This window comes from Temnothorax americanus, unplaced genomic scaffold, assembly GCF_048541705.1.
Source record: "Temnothorax americanus isolate GAGA-0224 unplaced genomic scaffold, ASM4854170v1 Scaffold14, whole genome shotgun sequence".
NCBI lineage: Eukaryota > Metazoa > Arthropoda > Insecta > Hymenoptera > Formicidae > Temnothorax > Temnothorax americanus.
In genome coordinates this window covers 1,347,560-1,366,870 of record NW_027509275.1, presented here as the reverse complement: position 1 = coordinate 1,366,870, position 19,311 = coordinate 1,347,560, and the positions used below count along the sequence as shown (strand labels likewise).

Here is a 19,311-nt window from a genome sequence, read left to right as displayed (position 1 = left end):
ATAATATAAGTTAATATTTTCTTTAGAGAAAAATTATTTCTAAATTCGACTGAAACATTGCTTCACCATCCTTACCATCATTGTCGTATATGTCGTATAAGATGTCTGAGTGGTAAATGAAAAGTAAGAAATAAGCAAACTCAGAGCATCATCTAACAATGGGGTATAACTAACTTTCGTAGTACAATTCTAAGACGATACATCACTGCTTTTAACACGTTGTCGGGCCTCGCGTGTGAAACACAAGGCGCATGCGTTTCTCGTTTAAGGCTGTTACTCCTGGTCGTTCCTTCGCCTTTGTACAGTTCTTTGGCAAGTTCGAGCACATCGCTGATCGATCGTTTCGTGAATCCTCCGGTCGAAGTGAACAGGTCGGAAGAAACGCGAGCCACGATATCACGGTGCAAAGTTCGCGGAAGAGACCATTATAAAACATTATACAATCGACCGGAATTCGATGAGATTTAATCCAAATCTAGCCGGTTGAATGTGCGTGAGATTGTAATGACAGTTAATTAGTGCGTGCGAGTAAGGTTCGGCCGGAACAGATCTTCCGTTTTTGCGGGTGGACTTGGTCTCGGTTGTGCATCGCTTGTATATCGCGCATCGTGCATTTCGAGAACGGTAAGATTCTAAATTTGCAGTGACCGCGGAACGTGCATTCTCCACGCGAAATTTTCCGTTACCAACAATGTTTACCGCGAGCGTCGATCCCGCATCGATTTGACTTTCCGCTAATCGAATGACAACATACAGTACCGGTCAAAAGTATTAATTTCATCGCTTATGGAAAGAGAAGTCATTACTTTAATAAAGAAAGGCGTACATAAATGATATAAAATTTTATGTTAGTATTTTTATTGCTGTTATTTTATGCTTTGATAAAGTACTTTGAGAAAACAAACAAATGATTTTAATGATTTAATTGTGTTGTTTTATATATTATCGTCAACGATAATTTATTCAACCTCAATTGAATCATTAAGATCTTTGTTTTTTTTTTTCAAAGTATTCCTATATCAAAGCATAAAATAACAGTACTAAAATAAAATTTTATAATATTTATGTACGTCTTTCTGCATTAAGTATAACGACTTCCCTTTTCATAAGTGATGCAATATTTTTGACCGGTACTGTACGAATATGATCTTTGTTTAGGTTTGCTTGAGCGAAGGTGACAATTCCGGATAACGAAAGAGGATAAAGCAGAGATTCGCACACGCTATTTACGGGATATATTATACATATATAGAATATTTTCGTTTAGTTCGTTTCATTCGCCGTTTGCCTTTAAACGTCACAATGGACTGCGAGATACCTCGCGACTTGGAGATGTCTTATCTGCAGGCGATTCAAAAGATACCGGGCGATACCGCTGGTGAGAAGTGGCGGTGGATCGGAAGATTGATTTTGCATCAGGATAGCGAGGATCTTGAGCAACTTCCGCCAGAATTGCTGCTTATACTGCGCGTGGAAATTGCCGTCAAGAAGAAGAAGCACGAGGAAATAACGTTGGCGCTCAAGCACGAGGACTTGACGATAATAAACCGGGCTTTTAAGGCCTTCTGGTTTTTCGATGGCAGCCACAAGGAGATCATCGACGTCGCGTACTTCTGTGAACGTCTCTTTCCTTACGTTTCCGTAAATACGAGGACGCGTATCGTGATTACACTCGCACATCGATTGTCCGGCAAGGATCCGGTTTTCGCACAACAAATGTTCACGGCAGTGGCATCTACTTATGGCATTCAAACCGCTTATCCATTGTTCATGGCTTGCGATAACAATTTTGTTTGTAAAATGATCGAGGAGAAAGGATTCGTGCTGCCTGTAGAATTTGTTAAAAAGATCTTTTACAAAAATCCGGATTTAGTAGTGCGTTTTTTCAAATTATTGAATCCCGAACAAGAAAATATGACTAAGCGCACTCCCTTGGCGATCGGCATCAACAAATACAAGCGTTTCTTGCCCAAATTAATAAAGAGACGAATAGAAGCTTTCGTGGAACTGTACGAGACTTATCGACCGAGTATTGTTTTGAGCAACACGTGTGCCGAAATATTTCTGAAAAAAGCCAAGCAACACCTGATAGAAAAGCCACTTATATACATCCGCATCTTACCACTCCAAAAAATCAATCAGTATTTGATGAAAAGCATATTTCCGAGTTTATTGCCTAATAACATGTGTGACTTCTCGACAAATACAATGCTCGATTACTTGAAATATTATCCACATGATAAGAAATACGAGCTGCTACGTACATCGTATGAGACTAAATACAACGCTAATTTTCTCGAGACGAAGAATGTGACGCCAGATTTATTACGATTCTTACCTGCCGAGAAACGGATCAAACAAGCTAGAATTAAAATCGGGAAGATGGTTTGTGCGATTCCGGGGGATTACGAGACAGCTTGGATTTGTTATTTACCTGCTAACGAAGCGATACCAGTTATCAAGGAAACAATAAATAAAACTGCAGATGAAAACCATAGGCTTGATTTAATTATGCCAATGATGTACGCTTGTAAGATTAATGAGGATGACGATGCGTTGTCCGATACCTTAACATACGTCTTAAATAGACATAAAAATGAAAGCTGTCATGTACTTGAAATAATTTTACGTCATCTTTTTTTAAAATATGATATACCTCATTTAAACAGAAAGCAGGGCTCTCTTGTAAAGGAAATTGCTAAATTGTTTCATATAAAAAATAATTCCATACCGACAGAGATACTCGAGGCTCTAGTACTTTTCAAATGTATACATAATATGCCAATTGAGGATCTGCTCGATATAACGCTAGAACGTCATAAAAACTGGACACAGTTCAACATGCTCACAGAATATCCACAATATGAGAAACAATGCCTTATAACTTTCGCAAATCTCATTCAAAAAAAGTATAATTTGGAAGATTTCTTACCAAACCAAGAGATGTTTTGCCAATTTGTCGTAGCAATGTACAATTTCAACGATAGATGTAAACGTTCGCGCATCGAGATAGAAAAAATGATAATTAGAGATTATCCTTGGCTAATAAACGCTATATCGCGCGTTTCGCGCGTTCCCCTGGATTATCGCGCTGGTTCCTTTTGGAATGCGATACGCGTATTAAAGTTGAATGAACCAGAACTATTTCCCAATATTCATCAGCCATATTCATTAGCGAACGTAACATCAGGCGCGGCGCTTGCTCTATTAAAACGAGACTTACAAAAGATAGAGTTTGACTGGTTCAAGTACTTATCAACCTGCGAGGAGAACTGTTATCACAAACAGGTGCAACGCTTCATCAGGGCCATACGTTGGTATAAAGACCTACCTATTAAATTTGCTAAATGTTGCATGGATGATGTACACGAAAAATGTAAAAGTAAAATATCGTCTAGGATGGCTATTCTGGCCATTCTACTTCACGGTGACGTAGTGACAAAACTAATCGACCCTCTCACACCTACAGAAACAACGATAGATATTAGTCATCCGGATGCCAGGGATAACTACAAACTCGTGCAAGGTTTATCGTTGAGCATGAGACTTTCTAATCCGCCAGTGCCTCTCGATCTTGTCGTTAGATTATGCACAGGAGATTACTTGTCAATAGCTTTGATGACACTAACGAATGTAAGTAGGCGGACTTATTTGCCCAAAGTGATGTCAATCGCGCAAAAGTTGACGAGTATGCGCGTAAGTGTGCGAAAGCATGGGATTAGGCTAATGTACTTGATAGCTTCCATACGCGAGCTTATGGATTTCTACCAGAAAACGTGGACGACCGCGAACCATTATTCAATACGACAAGTTTTATTCGAAGCGGCCCAGAAATTGTTCCTTACAGAGCCAAAACCCGAAACTTGGTCCCTATATTGTCAAACCATGTCGACGTTGAATCTCGAAGATGAAGGGTTCTTTTCGGAAATGAAGCTGTTTCGTGACATTCCCGACGAATATGTCATGAAATATCTTGATCTATGGCTCAAAACGATAGATAATTTTCAAGAAATGGGATTAGATGTCGAGAAGATAAACAAATATACTGCTGAATATTTGGTAATGTTTAAATCAACCGTTTCCAACCTTCTGTCCGAAGAATTCGTCGAGAATATACTTCAAAGATATTTATTTCACGTTAATACTTATGTATCTGAAAGAGCGAGACGTTTTCTGATATTGCACATTTTCCCAAGGGATATGGACAAACACGCAGCGCGTTCTAAAATATTAATCGATGTCTTGCGCAAGATATCTTTCGTCAATGAGGACGTGCCTCAATCTCTTAAAAATTCACACTTCTGTCTAACCAACAAAACTGTGCGTTTACTCGTAAATGATTTCGTCACTGCCTACGTTCGGACGTGCTTTGATTGGGACACGTCTATTAATTCACAAGTCATCGATTGTATGCTAATGAGATTTTCATCTGACTTGTCACCTATGCAGGATGCGAGGTCTTATTTGCGATTATTCTATGCAAAAACGTTGCAAGAATGTATGGAATCTTCAAGCAAGGAATCCTTTGGTCTGAGAATCGGTCAACAGTTGCCCGAATTAATCAATATCTTCTCGCCGGTATTAATCTCGATCATGACTGAGATTCTCAAAAACTTGTTGTGCCACGTAAATTACGAAGTCCCGTTTAGCATCATGGAAGGCCTCATTAAGGCTGATAATAGGTATTCTTGTATTATGGCTGCGATGATGTTACCGTCGTTCCGGAAGTTCCGACAAATGGCAAAATACGATCAATTGATCGAACAATTCCGAAAAATGCAGGACCCTACTATTACGACTGTTTTATACAATCATTTTTATAAATGTTATTATTGAAGACAAATCGACTTGAAAACTGTTAATTAAACGATTCGAAGGAACTAAATACTACGGCGAGTGTATTTTTGTACAAGTTAAACTACTAGTGCGCAAGTTTTTTTTTTATGATATACTCACACGCACACATGCATTCTCATTGAAATAATGATTTTCTATTTTGGGAGATACGTCATGCCTTCGTTTTTCAAACATTTAAAATGTTTCTCGTAGGAAAATAAATGCACATATTATAAGAATTGCTAGTTCGACTTATATAAGATAAATAAAATAAAAATACGCAAATTTTTAGTCTCTTAAAAATATTATAGGAGTAAATGCGCAATGTGAGTTATACAATAAAGATTTTTTCAAAGCAACTTAAATAGATACGGCATTGCACAGCGTGTATCCAATTGTCTCAATTCTACATATATTATACATATATTATTTAATACGTTTTTGAAGCAAATAATGGATGCATTCTTTGTGGCATACGATGACTTTTTTCTAACAAACCTTCTAATATCTCCTTTAAAAAATCTTTTTCTAAAATACACGATTTAATAAATTCGAAGAAAGTAATAGAATTTTTTCTACTCTAAAGTATGCGACCTTAAAGCTCTTAAACTGATTTCAAATAATTCAAATTATATTTATATGGCCCCGTGTTAGCATCGATAAAAATAATACTGTCAAACGGCGAGCCAGAATGCTAAACATCTCTGTTGATGTATCGACGAACTTATGAGCAAAGAATTCACAAGTTCTTTCACGAATTATAGATCGTGTGACATGAGCTTTTCAAGGAAATGACATTACTATAGTAAAGGTGAAAGGTTTCGAAAATTACGTCAGACAGGGGGTAAAGGATTATTCGATAAGCAGTACGAAATGAGTTCACGACTCCTTGATTTTAACTTGTTTCTGACGAGAAATCTTATTTACAAAAAAATAAAAGAAATACTAAAAAAGAACTGTCCCTGCTAAAGAAATTTTTCTGACGCATAAATAATTTTTAACGTTGTAAATAAAAGTAGTAAATTAATTTATTTATATAATCGATTTAATGTGTGTGTGTGTGTGTGTGTGTTGTGTATTACCTTATGAAATTGATATTCTTGATCTCTAAATAAGAATTGAAAGATGTCTCAGTCATCAAGAAAAACTTTTATATTGACATATCGCATCCCGATAAGAATACTGTAACAACTCAAAAAATTTCAAAATTCTTTCGAGTTAAGCCCATAAAAAGTGTATTTGTTATCTATGTATTATAATATTGTCACAAGACTATATGCGAAATCCAGAATAAAGATGTTATTTTCTTAAACTGGTTATGTTGTCGTTTCCTGGATGAATAGTATGTAATAAGCAAATTACAAGTGAATCACAGCAGACCTCTTCAACAACCAATATTTTCATTATAACAACATGTCGCAATTGTAATTGCGTTAGTTATCTTACAATTTAAAGAAATGCAATTATTTTTTTCTCTTTTAAAAATTGTACATTTTTGAGTTGTGATACTATTCTTTTCGAAATATGATATGTAAACGTGCAAATCTCAAGCTATCTCACAAGTTAATAGTTTTTATTAATTACTATTTCATTCATCTACTGTAATCTTTTAATCGTGTAACGTAAAATAGATGCATAGCATTATTAGATTTATTCTAGTTTAATATAAAAATGATGTAGACATCCTGTGGAATCGTTATTTCCTGATGCGTCAGGCGCTTTCGGTAGATACGGAATCTGTTATCGCGGATTTACTAGAAGGAAGTCGAGTTCCTTTCTACCAGTTATTGCATGTCGTCCGGCAGACTGAACAGTATATACGAACACAATACAAAATGTTTCGACAAAAATTTAATTCTCTTATTATTTCATCATTTAAATTGACTTGTAGTGACTGAAGTGCAAACTGTCTTCAAATAAAGGAAAGTGATTTGTTCACGCGGATTATTTTATTTAAATGTATAGTGCATTGTGTGTACGATGGGCAGGACTGTATCATTAGAACCCACTCGGTGAAAATTTTGTTGAAGTGGCACTATAACGTAATTAATTAGATATATAATATTTATTTTGTTATGTTGTTTAATCTACTTCCATTTTGATACTCGTTAGTCTTAAGAAGAACTGCATATTTTTATTAACAATGAAAAAAGCGTCGATGAATGCGCTAATTATCTTCGCGTTCTTTATCTTCGCGATTCAGATGTTGCATATTTTCGGAAAAGTTACCGTATTGCGTGGATCGTTATTTTCGTTAAATCCCAGCATAGTAAAATTGATATGCCTCTCAGAGGATGATGGCGGAGCTCTTGTGTGGAACTACAATTTAATCTGGCTATATTATACTCCAGAAAAAAATGATTTTAGTAAGTCTTATTCACAATTAAAATCACAATTAAAATAAGTATTTTTACAGCTTGAAAAGCAAAATACAATTAAAAGTACAAAATTATTTTTATTATATTTTTATATGTGTACTAAAATTCTTGTTAAATCTAAAATCCTTATCAAATACTTTAGACTTAGTCATAAAACATTCAATTATTTTTACATTAATCAGCAATGCATTTATTATAAACGAGCGCATTATTTCTCTCTCTCTCTCTCTCTCTCTCTCTCTCTCTCTCTCTCTCTCTCTCTCTCTCTCTCTCAGAGTTCCAGGATTTAAATAAATTCAGAAATAATGAGATAGATTGCAAAATGAACGCAAACGAAGGTTGCTTGGAGTCATGGACTAAAAACAACTGGAGTCTTACAAATTCTTTTAAAACACCTATGGGTCCGGTATTCGATCAACGATGGGAAGGTATATAAAACCCTCGCAGTTTGACAAAAATTTGTAATATAAAATGCATTATAATAATACAAACAAATAAAATGTACTTTTATGATAGTTTCAAATAACTTACATTTAATATTTTCAGAATTTAAACAATATAACACTCTTCAAGATACCTATAATGATGTAAATTTTGATTTAACTACCGATGTAAAGGTCTCATTTTCGGTTCGTGTATCCCACGATGTACATATAATAATTTGCAACGGCAAAGATTATCACAGAGATCCTTGCTATTGGATTATAATAGGAGGTTGGGGCAATACAAAATCCGTCATACGAAAATGCGTGAAGGGAGTGCCAAGACCTGGAGAATATCCCAAAGGTTCAGATTGCGATAAAGCGCTATACAGCATCGAGGTAAAAAGATATACATTGTGCTTCTCCTATTTAAAGTATCGTTTCTACATATTATGTATAGTAAAAACGTGAATTATTAATTAATTAAAGACTTTCAATATTAAAATTAACGAGTTACACAAAAAAAGTGGACTTTGAGAGTCAAACGTAGTTAGTTGTGCATAAGTTTATGCTATGTAACATTTAATTAATAATTTAATACAAATTGTAAATCATACATTACGGCTCTAAGCTTTAAGCCATGTTCAGCGACAAAGTGATATAGATAAATTAAATAATCTTGTTTACCGACAAGCATAAGATAAGTATTGAAAAATTAAATGTATAAAGATAGTGTAATATTCAAAAAAAAGTAACAGAAAAATTCTGCAAATATTTATAATCTACAAAATATTCAGACTATAAAAATGAGAATTAGAATTAACCGGCAAAAAGATGGGCAATATACTCACAATAAATCAAGTCTAAAGAACGTGAGATTAAAACTGAGATAATTTTTAAACGATCATGGTTAACATAATAAAGTAAATAATACAATCAGTTTTGAAATACTCACCTTATACTAAATCGGCAAAAATTGTCGCAAGATATTTATGTCGCATTTTAAATAACTTTATAATTAATGCAGCACATACCATTGTCTGAAAGTGAATGGAGATCGTTTATTATTACATGGAACTCTGCGACAAGAAAAATAATTGTTTATGATACTGATAAGATTATTATGACTTATACAGACGAGGAAAGAAATAGCTTACTGCAGTCACATAATAATTATTACATGTTCATTAGAAGTCCCACAACGATGTTATATCGATTTCATATATGTGAGTACAGATTTTGATTAATTTGTCAAAATTATTTTTAAATTCAGTATCAAGTAACAAAAAAAAATTATATAAAAACATGTTTTTTTTTTTCCCCCAGATGACTTTCTGCATACAACTGTCGAGAGCGCAGTCTTAACAAGTCCCGCCTTCCAATTTAATAACAAAATGATATGCATACAATTGTTAGTTGGTCTCTGCATCGAATGCGATGCACATATAGTGTTGCGTGATTTCACTAACGATAAAGAATTGGTAATGGTAATAGTAAAAGGATCGTCGAGAACCAGAGTTCATAATTTACCTATGTGGCAATCTGTCTCTGTCAAGATCACGAAAAATATTTCAGCAACCGATTATAATAGTTATAATAAGGTTATAATTCAATTGATTCCTAAACTCAATGATCAAAGCTTGAATCCGTTATGGGCGATAGCGAACGTTCGTGAATGCCCCCAAAATGGTGCGAATCTCGTAATTTTTTATTTTTTTATTACATTATTTGGACTGTTATTAATGCTAATTACCAATTACGTGCTTTGCACGTTTGTTAAATAATTGTAAAAGTTCTCCAACAAATTATCTTTTTGAATGTATAATTTGTTCCATTATTTCTTAGAAGCTTTGAGAAAGGGTGCTATGATTACTAATCAAGATTGGGACAATTCTCGTTATCACTATTTTTGGCCGAATGTGACATGTCAAAAAATATTTTATCATGAACGCACTGTTGTGAATCCTTTATCGCGCGTTAAACTAGATATAAACCTAAGTATGTATTAACAATTGTTATGTTGCGTAACTGAAATAAGTAAAGTCGCAGTTTTACTGATTACATTTTTAACATGGTAAGCTAAAGATATTATTTTAAAATACATATAATTTTTTTCAGATGACGTAAATTGTCTTGAAGGAAAAATTGGACCGCAATGTTTGTCTTCCTGTGAATATGACCTACATAGTTACTATGATTGTCGAGAAACCGAAATTTGTTACGAAAATGGTTGTACGTGTGCTCCGGGTTACTCAGGAGATACATGTTCTATACGTAAGTAATTCCTAATGCCGATAGTATTAATTTTACTTCTACTTATCAAATATTCGAACATTTAATATTCGAGCTTTCAGCTTGTGCATCGCATACGTATGGTCATGGCTGCAAAGAGACATGCGGCTCATGTCTTTACAAACAATGTAATAAAGTAACTGGAGTGTGCTCTAATGGTTGCGACAATGCTAAAGGAATTTATGTACCACCTTTATGTCGAACAAGTAACAATCTCTTGATACAGAGCATGCTTTTAATTGTACTTATCAAACAAATATCTGTCTCATAGTTAGAAGAAAGTATAAATATATATTAATCATTTCACAGGCGTAGATAAGCCTAATGTATCTACGATCTTTACAAACGAGACGACCATTTTGGCTACAGTTCCTATAACATGGAAGGACGAATATGACAAAATATCGATTTTATATTCTTTTTTCATTCAGGTAACAATTTAATATCATTTTTATAATATTCTTTGATTAATATATATTTAAATTAATATTAAAAAATTATTATTTAAATTGCTAGTAATTAAATAAAATTTGCAATAAAAACAAATATCTGAATGTCGCTAAATGTTTGATAATAAAAGAAAATAAAGAGATCAAGTTTATGATACATTTTTACAGGGTCAAATAAAATATCAGCAATCGTGGAACAAACTATTTCGAAATATGACACAATTGACAACTTATTTTGAAAATGTGGAACCTGGAACTACGTATCGTATCAGTATCAGCTTAGATATTGCTGGTGTGCAAGTATATAGTGATTGGCAAGTAGCTGAAACTAAGTGCAATCGTGAGTCGATATTTATTTAGTTTATACAATGTTTTATTATATATAATTTGTTAATTAATTTATTACTATTCTAATAACAATAATTTCAAAAATTATTATCTCATGACCTATTATCAATAACTTTATTATATTTATAATTTCAATTTTACGTAACATGTGCAAAACGACCAAAAAAACATTGAAAATATCTTATTGCATATGGAAAATTTGTTACATCTTTGTTATTATTGTTAAACGCATAATAAAATATTTCAGTTTCTTTATCTAGTTCTACAAATAATATAAGATTTGCTCTAATGATTTTTTGCACAATAATATAGCGGTTGAAAACTTTGATGTAACTCCCGAAGAAAATGGCATGATAATTGACTGGCAAACCAATTCAAACGTATGTAGATGTTTTATATTAAAGATCTAGGTTCAGATATCTTTTAATTTTTATATATAATTGCATTTGCACATTTTAGTATTTCGCATAGTATTTCGAATTGAATAAAATTTATCTTTGTTTTTTTTTCTCATAGCAATTATATTCATGTCCGGCAAATTGGTATTTGCTGAAAGTACGCAATATAGAAACGAATGTGAACATACTTTATAGATCAGCTTCGTTTTTCCCATATAAATTGCAAGATTTGCCGCCATACACTTCTTTTGATGTGACCATATTTCATAATAATAAAAAATTCTTTTCGAAGGAAATTCGTACACTTGAAGGTGGTAAGTTCGATTATACGTTAAAAACATTTCAAAAAGACGTTTGTTTGCACATAGATTTATCGTTGCACATATACGTTTATGGATAATAAATATTTTTTATAAATATCCACAGTTCCATCTAATGTGTTAGATCTTAAAAAAATGTTATCAGCTAATACACAACTCACTCTAATTTGGAAGCCCCCAAATAAACCGAACGGAGAAATAGTGCGATATGAAATAATATTGAAGGTAATATATATATGTATGTACAAAAAAATTAATAATTTATCAAAACCAAATAAAATTACTAAATTTTAAATTTCAATCTTGTTTTATCTTACGTCCGATAGAATCCTACAATATTATATCGTGCGGCATCGTTAAAATCGCACGTATTATACACATTTAATTTTAAGTAGATATTTTTAATTACGATATTAAATATTTCATCTTTATATACTTTGACTTTATATGCAGATGTTTTATATTAATTCCAGGTTATGGAATACTACGGTTGTAAGGATTTAAAATTACCTACGCCGAACAATCACATTATTACAAAATTTACAACAGAGCCAACGATCACAATTCCAGACTTACATCCATATACATTGTATAGTGCGCAGGTTATAGTTCATAACTCACGACATTCCAGTGCAATCGCAGAGGCAATCTTTAATACAATACAATCTGGTATATGTACATTACATTATTTATTAGAATTATCGTCAATGTTACAGAGAGAACGCTGAGTAATTCGTATATAATTAATTATTTATTAATCTCTAATAATGCTTTTGGTAATATACTAGATATCTAAATAACACATATAAAAGTTTATCACACAAAAAATAAGAATTAACGATATATTTTATAGAGGTACCATCAGAAGTATTTAGTCAGTTGAGAGTAGAAGGTTGGAACTTGTTATGGCGTCCGCCCGAAGATTGCACTACAATTTCAGGACCATTAATAGCGAGAATAAAAATACACGGTATTACCAACGCCGTTCAAAACTTCAACCTGACGAAGCAGACTCAAAACTGTAAACTCGAGTTAAATCAATTAAATCCTTTTGAACGATATATGGCAACAGTTTATGTAATAAGAAAGTACGGGAGCAAAGAAAATGCCTCCGCTTATCAACAATGCGAGTTTGAAACTCCGCCGGCAGGTAAACCATGTTATTATTAATAGTGATCATTTTAACAGTTTTTAATAATTGATAATTTTTTCTATAACTATAACGAATCAAACTAATAGCTCCGCCCAGAGTAACAAATTTTGAGGTTGTCGAGATTGATACTCGTCAAACGCCTGCTATGATACACCTAAGATGGCAAAGTCCACTTCCACCTCTCAATGGAATATTGCGTAATTATGATGTCCAGTTGTGTAAAAAAAATAGCCGGCATTGCTCAGTTGTTCAAGCTCGAATCAATGAGTCTTGTGACTTGTGGGATGCTTACATATGTAAAATTGTTAAACAATTTCCTGAAATTAAGGTAAAATAATATTAAGATTATTTTCGATACGTCTAGTAAACGTTATTAATTTATGTATGTACATTATAATGTATATAATAGACAAGAAAAATTATATATATATATAAAAATTGCGCAATACAAAATATTGTAGGTTGTAGCGTACAATGTAAACGTTACGCAACCAGGCCTTGCAGTTTTCGCAACTGACGATATGCTTCGTAATACAAGTAAAACTTTTAATAAATAATTTTGAAAAAACTTATTAAAACTTAATACATTATGAATTTTCTTGAAATCAAAACTAATTAAAAATTATAACACAATATATTTTATTATCTTTTGCTTCTCCTTTTTTTTTCGCTGCGATTATATCATATCTTTGCCTTGAACACCTACTACATGACCTATAAAAAATGCTAAAATCTCCTCTATTCTCGTTATAGCTGTTTAATCTGTGTTACGTGCAATAAACAATAATTTAGTGGCTTCTTAAAAATTTCTCAAAACATAAAATAAATTTAATTATTGTTCTGATGTATATATTTTAGCGCCGGACGCACCTGGGAATTATACATTTACAGTCAACAATAACAGCGTGGTTGATTTAAAGTGGCTCCATCCCTGGAAGACAGGTGGTCATCTGAGGTGTTTTCGTATACGGATACAAGAAACCTCCTCAAACCTGAGAGGGCGCATTTCCCGATCGTCCACTGATGTAATACTCGAATACCCAGTGACACAATACATGCGTAACTATACTAAACAATTGCACTTATTGTCGTCAACGCGATACGTCATCTATATTCAAGCTGTGACAGTTGAATACAAGTCTAGCAGAGAAAATTTTGTGGAAATCCATACGCCTTCAACCGCAGTCTTTGAAGGCGCTCTAAAAGTTATGGTAGACAAATTCGATTCCACAATTTTATTAAATATACCGTCTGTCTTAAACGACACTCAAGACAGCACGATGCACATCATTGTAAAGGGTCCCAATCTCTGCGAGCAATATTCGGAAGTACCTGAGAATCTGCGAGCGCTAGCGGGCGTGAAGATGGACGAAATCGCTTGGCAAGCTGCACAAGTTTCGGTACATGTACAAAATATTCGCAAATTCTATGCGTGAATATTTTACAATGAATAAATTCACAATAATGATTAAATAATAAATCTATAATAGCGGCGAAAATACAGCTAACTATGAAAATGTTTTTCATGTGATTAATATAAGACTAATAGATTACATAAATCGTTACTGCAGTAGTAGCAACAATCTTAATATGTATATAGCTTTGGAATCATATACCTATGTTTTTAATTGTGACAGACCAGAGAACTCGCTGGCGTGCGATTTAGTATCGGCGACAATAAAATTTACGGCAATGTGAGAAATTGTCCATTAAAACCTGAAGAGTTTTATGAAATAGCGATTATCGTAACCGAACGAAATTCGTCTACCGCGCCAATCATTCTTACGAAATCCGACATCCGCGTCGGTGAGGTTCCGCCGAAACATCACGAATTGTGGATCATACCCATTATATTATTCCTCGTTGTGGCAGGCGCAGTTTATTACCTGTATCAAAGGTAGTGTTCTTCGATTGTTTTTAGAAGATAGAGTAATATTATAATGAGAAGTAAGACCATTACACGAGCATTAATAGATGTTACGGAAAATTCATATCAAATTTTTATATGTATTATTGTAACACATATATATTCCAACTATTCACTGTGCTCCGATCACAGCCGGACTTAAAACATAATTTATTAATATTTGTCGTGTAAGCACTTTAGACAAAACTATCTGCTAATATCACAAATAAAATTTCAATGAATTGCAGATTAATTTTACATTTATTTTACGTCAATCCGACATATGATTTCTATTTTACAGAAGAAGGGAAAAATTGTCTAAGCAGCTAATGCAAGACGAGATGGTTTTGTCACAGAATATCGAGAACTACGAACAAGAAACAAAGTCCGTGATATCGAATTCAAAGCAAGATTTGTCAACTCCTTCTGACAGACAATCTCTATCGCGAGCAACCACTCCGGAAGTGCTGCCGATCGCCATCGCGAAGAATGACGAAAAGGGAGAAAAAATAACATCACTAGTAAAGGTGAAAGATTTCGAAGATTATGTAAGACAGACGATACAATCAGGATTACTCGATAAGCAGTACGAGGTGAGTTCTCGAACTTTTAATTTTAACTCTTGAATTATCAAAATTCTTTTAGGGATTTCTCTGAGGACTTGACATTTGTGCACGTCGAATTAAGTAATGCAAAATCTTTAATATACACGAATTGTGTCTTTAAAATATAACATTTGCGGAGAACAAAATTATTTTCCTTACTTTATATAATTATAATGATTGCTATTATAATCATATGCCTAGACCTAAAGACTTATAATTATATGACAATACAATAAGAATATTTTGCGATCTTTTCTCAAGACGTTCCCAAGAGGGCAAACTCGGCCATGGGATTATGGGAAATTGCCGCAGAATAAATCTAAGAATCGATACGGAAATCTTATTGCATGTAAGTAAAAAATGGGCTGATTATACTTGTGCAATAACGAATTATATCACGCTGATTCGTGCAGATGACGAAACGCGTGTGGTATTGAAGAAACTTCCGGATGACGCTCACTCCGATTACATCAACGCTAATTACATCACCGTAAGTCCTGATATACATAAGTACCTTAACATTAATATGTTAATTTTTTAATTATATTTTTGCATAGTTACACGACATATAATCTAATGATAATTTTTAAATTTGGCTTATAATTATTTGAAAAGGGCTATAAGAAGGAGAAACGTTACATAGCGACACAAGGACCCAAACCCAACACCGTCATCGATTTCTGGCGCATGATTTGGCAGGAAAACGTTCTTATTATTTGCATGTTGGCAAATGTGGTCGAAAATGGGAAAGTAAGCTTTTTGTTTATTAAATTGTTAGCCTTTTGCATAAATACTTAAATTTTTACAGACAAAGTGCGAGCAATATTGGCCGGATATTGGCAAAAAGAAGAAATACGGCGATATTATTGTGCTAAACGCGAAGCACAATGTCTTCGCTGATTATTGCTTTAGAACTTTCAACGTCACTTGTGGAGAGGAAACGCGAAAGGTACCAATATTTTTAATTAACTGAACGTAATAGCTTATTCTATTAAGTAATATATGTCAATAACAGATAGAGCATCTACATTATACTGCTTGGCCGGACCATGGCGTGCCATTATACACGCACTCCGTAGTCACATACTTGAAGAAACTGTTGGCGACACCACCTGGAAACGGACCCGTGGTGGTCCATTGCAGTGCTGGCGTTGGAAGAACCGGGACTATTATTTTGTGTGACATTTGCCTCCATCGAGCAGCGGCAGAGGGGGTAATAATGACATTTATTTACCGCTTCAGTAACGTCTTTTACATTATTTAACTGTATCCAATATTCATTTTAATACATAGACTATACGTAAAATATAATCATCTCATTGCGAATAAAATTGTTTAGGTGGTCGATGTTTTTGCCGAAACGGCGTCTATTAGAAACGAAAGAGCTAATATGGTGGATAATAAACAGCAATATCTGCTAGCGCATTTGGCATTAGTGGAATGTTTGCTTTCGGTTCCAACCACATTACCGTGTAACGAGACGTTACTGACACGAATCAAAGAGTTAAAGAAACATTTACCTGTTCAACAGCAAAGGTACTTCTGAAAAACTCGACTTTGATTTATATTTATCGTTGAGGCAATTAATATGATATTACAAAAGTACATTATGCCATAAAAATTAGATTACAGAACACTGCGTGGCAAGACGAAGCCTTGCGACCAGTCACGTCTCCACCGTCGTTGTCGGAGCGTAATCGAGCCAAAAACAGATTTCCGGAATTAATTTCAGGTTTGTTCGTGTATTTTAATTATATAAAATTGTATTTTATAAGCCTTTAAAATTCCAAATTTTGAGTAATGTTATAGTAAAAGTAAAAACCAAGAAATTAAGTTCATATTTTATGTAGTTTACAATAAATATTTGAGATAATAGATATACCAGATATATTTAGAAAGGATTAATTTTATTTTACAGATAAGGTCAGCAGAATATATTTAAAGAGATACCCGACATCGGACGAGGACAGCGATTATCTATCTGCCGTTTACGTAGACGGAGTAAAACTTCAGAATCAGTATCTAGCCACGCAGCTTCCCATGCCATCTACGATTAATGATTTCTGGCGGATGATTGCCGAGTTCAAAGTTGAACTTATTCTCATGCTGCAGCCGCCTGATTTTCAGGATCCTGTACGTGCGTTTCTTTACGTTAATTTTTCTACATATATGAATTCAACACGTGAGAGAAAGAGAGGAAGAACGCATTTGCAGAGAATATCTCAAACACATATATATTTAATTCATAGTAATTGATCTACATAAATATTTTTGTGCCCACACAATAATAATTGATTTTTTAGACTTGCTGCCCCATCGCTCCCGCAAGCGGCGAGTTTAAACCAACCCCATATTTGAATATCACAGCGAAGGAAGCTGTGGAGTTGGAATATTATACGTCACAAAAATTGTTGCTCGTTGATAATTCGGAGGTAGATCAATTCCATGCGACAATTCGACAGTTTTTATTTGCTATAATTTACTCAGCATGACACTTTGTCACAGAAACCTTCGAGAGATCAATCTGTTACTATCTTGTGTTTGACGGAGTGGAAACCTGGAAGGGATCAACCACCACCGCCGGTTATGACGATGGTGACCTTTTGGCAAGCTGCGGAGAGAATTGCTAGGGGCGATGGGCCCACTGTCACGCTTTGCCAGTAAAAATAAGAACTTATTATTCCAAACTCAAAGAAAGTCTGTTCAAACAAATGTTTATTCGATAATAAATAATAATAGCAGAATTTTTTAAAAAATATTTTTAAATTTATATTTTTTAAGAAATATTTTACAAAATATAACAAAAAAATAAAACAATAATCTTTTAGTGATGGAGTAACTGGATGTGGTCTTTATCTAGCACTAAGTTTCCTGTTGGAACGAATGGCCGTCGAAAGAGAATGCGATGTTTGTTTGGCGGTGCGAGCTGTTAGACGATCGAGATCAGATTTTGTTCGTTCTCTGGTAATGTATCAATTTCATAGCAACAGAAAGAAAAATTGAAAATCTTATTAATAAAAAATTTTAATTATCTCTATTAAAAAACAAAAAAATTAGAGGAAATTTCACAAAATATACTCAAATGAGAAATTTTATTTCATATCTAGGAACATCTGGAATATCTATACGATGCCGCAGTTACATATTTGGAGTACTTTGAAACCTATGCAAATTTTTCGTAAAATAAAAGTAAGTTATCAAGATAAAATAATGCAGCAGCGTTACATTGTAGTAGAAAGTCGAATTCAGTTAATATTTATAGCTATATAGGTATTAAATACTGATATATGTGTATTAAATATTTAAGCTTTTATTAATATAAAAAAATCACTTTTGTAATCAAAAATATATAAAATATTTGTGCTTTCCTCGGTTTTTCTATTATACGTCCAAGGTAAACCACCTTCGTATTTATGGATATATTAACGCGATATAACGCAACAACGATCTTGCGTGGTGCTTTTATCTGATAATGCGGGAACGCGTATTAATTCGAAATGTTCAGTAACGTAAACTTTATGAGTAGTATTACAGATAAGTGGATTTGATTTAAGAAATTCAAAATTAATTTGAAGAAATTGCTGCTGAAATTGCTTAGAAATTTTAAATATATGTGTACAACTTAAAATATTTGAATAAATTCAAAGTTATGATTCATAATGTATTTAGCAGATTAAAAAAACCAAATGTAAATTAACATTTTTTTATATCTCTCTCCTATTTGCGTGTCTTTAATTAAAAAACCCATACAATGCCAATCATACCATAATATAAAAATGAGTTACATGACGATGAACAGTATAATATCGCGATATGCAAATGTTAATTAAATCTTTCCATTGAAAAATGATGATGCGTGCTCACGTGCGCTCAAATCTATTGTATATTTGCGGTCTAACAATACAAATATTATTGCAGCACTTTATCGGATTTATTTGCGCATGAAACGAAAGATCCCCGCGAAATCTCGCTACAAAAGTTTATCATAATACTAATACAGGAAAGATTATTGAATATGATTTTTAGCTTGTCTAAAACTTAGAGTATTTAAAAATAATATGTATTTTTACTCGGGCGAATTATTTTCTTCTTTTATCTTACTATCCCCGTTATAGTCCTAAATATAGTCGCTATTTTTAATAATTGAATAAAATCTTTTGTAATATAAATATCGCAAACGTCAACAGATATATGAAGAGAAAGA

General features: G+C 33.4%; 2 protein-coding genes across 6 annotated transcripts; both read left to right on the top strand.

Annotated features, from left to right (window-relative positions):
* The first annotated feature begins 26 nt into the window (after positions 1 to 26).
* LOC143894453 (uncharacterized) lies at positions 27 to 6,878 on the top strand. Its single transcript, XM_077400726.1, has 2 exons — positions 27 to 624; positions 1,159 to 6,878. The coding sequence occupies exon 2, from the start codon at positions 1,303 to 1,305 to the stop codon at positions 4,834 to 4,836; it is 3,534 nt and encodes a 1,177-aa protein (XP_077256852.1). The 5' UTR covers positions 27 to 624; positions 1,159 to 1,302; the 3' UTR covers positions 4,837 to 6,878.
* LOC143894452 (receptor-type tyrosine-protein phosphatase mu) lies at positions 6,641 to 18,714 on the top strand. 5 transcript variants are annotated; one of them, XM_077400724.1, is made up of 33 exons: positions 6,643 to 6,878; positions 7,040 to 7,202; positions 7,490 to 7,642; positions 7,761 to 8,035; positions 8,664 to 8,862; positions 8,963 to 9,325; positions 9,482 to 9,634; positions 9,755 to 9,910; positions 9,991 to 10,134; positions 10,238 to 10,359; positions 10,546 to 10,717; positions 11,038 to 11,105; positions 11,242 to 11,437; positions 11,550 to 11,668; positions 11,917 to 12,112; positions 12,297 to 12,593; positions 12,683 to 12,924; positions 13,058 to 13,133; positions 13,455 to 13,996; positions 14,234 to 14,493; positions 14,804 to 15,095; positions 15,369 to 15,456; positions 15,521 to 15,597; positions 15,723 to 15,857; positions 15,916 to 16,056; positions 16,123 to 16,320; positions 16,447 to 16,643; positions 16,733 to 16,839; positions 17,026 to 17,240; positions 17,411 to 17,539; positions 17,613 to 17,767; positions 17,936 to 18,071; positions 18,215 to 18,713. In XM_077400724.1, exons 2-33 carry the CDS (start codon positions 7,040 to 7,042, stop codon positions 18,287 to 18,289), a joined length of 5,841 nt encoding a protein of 1,946 aa, XP_077256850.1. In that variant the 5' UTR covers positions 6,643 to 6,878; the 3' UTR covers positions 18,290 to 18,713. The 5 variants fall into 5 exon arrangements, with proteins under 5 accessions (XP_077256851.1, XP_077256850.1, XP_077256847.1 ...); XM_077400725.1 differs by having other exon boundaries at positions 6,641 to 7,202; positions 17,968 to 18,071; positions 18,215 to 18,714; XM_077400721.1 differs by having other exon boundaries at positions 6,643 to 7,202; positions 9,485 to 9,634.
* The last annotated feature ends 597 nt before the right edge of the window (positions 18,715 to 19,311 follow it).

What these genes read in the sequence shown, in the direction of transcription:
- LOC143894453 (XM_077400726.1), top strand. Translation starts at nt 1,303, where the DNA reads ATGGACTGCGAGATACCTCGCGACTTGGAGATGTCTTATCTGCAGGCG.
- LOC143894452 (XM_077400720.1), top strand. Translation starts at nt 6,980, where the DNA reads ATGAAAAAAGCGTCGATGAATGCGCTAATTATCTTCGCGTTCTTTATC. An exon ending in AATTCGTACACTTGAAGGTG is followed by an intron (nt 11,438 to 11,549) that starts GTAAGTTCGATT and finishes AAATATCCACAG; the next exon opens with TTCCATCTAATGTGTTAGAT. An exon ending in ATACGGAAATCTTATTGCAT is followed by an intron (nt 15,457 to 15,520) that starts GTAAGTAAAAAA and finishes TGATTCGTGCAG; the next exon opens with ATGACGAAACGCGTGTGGTA.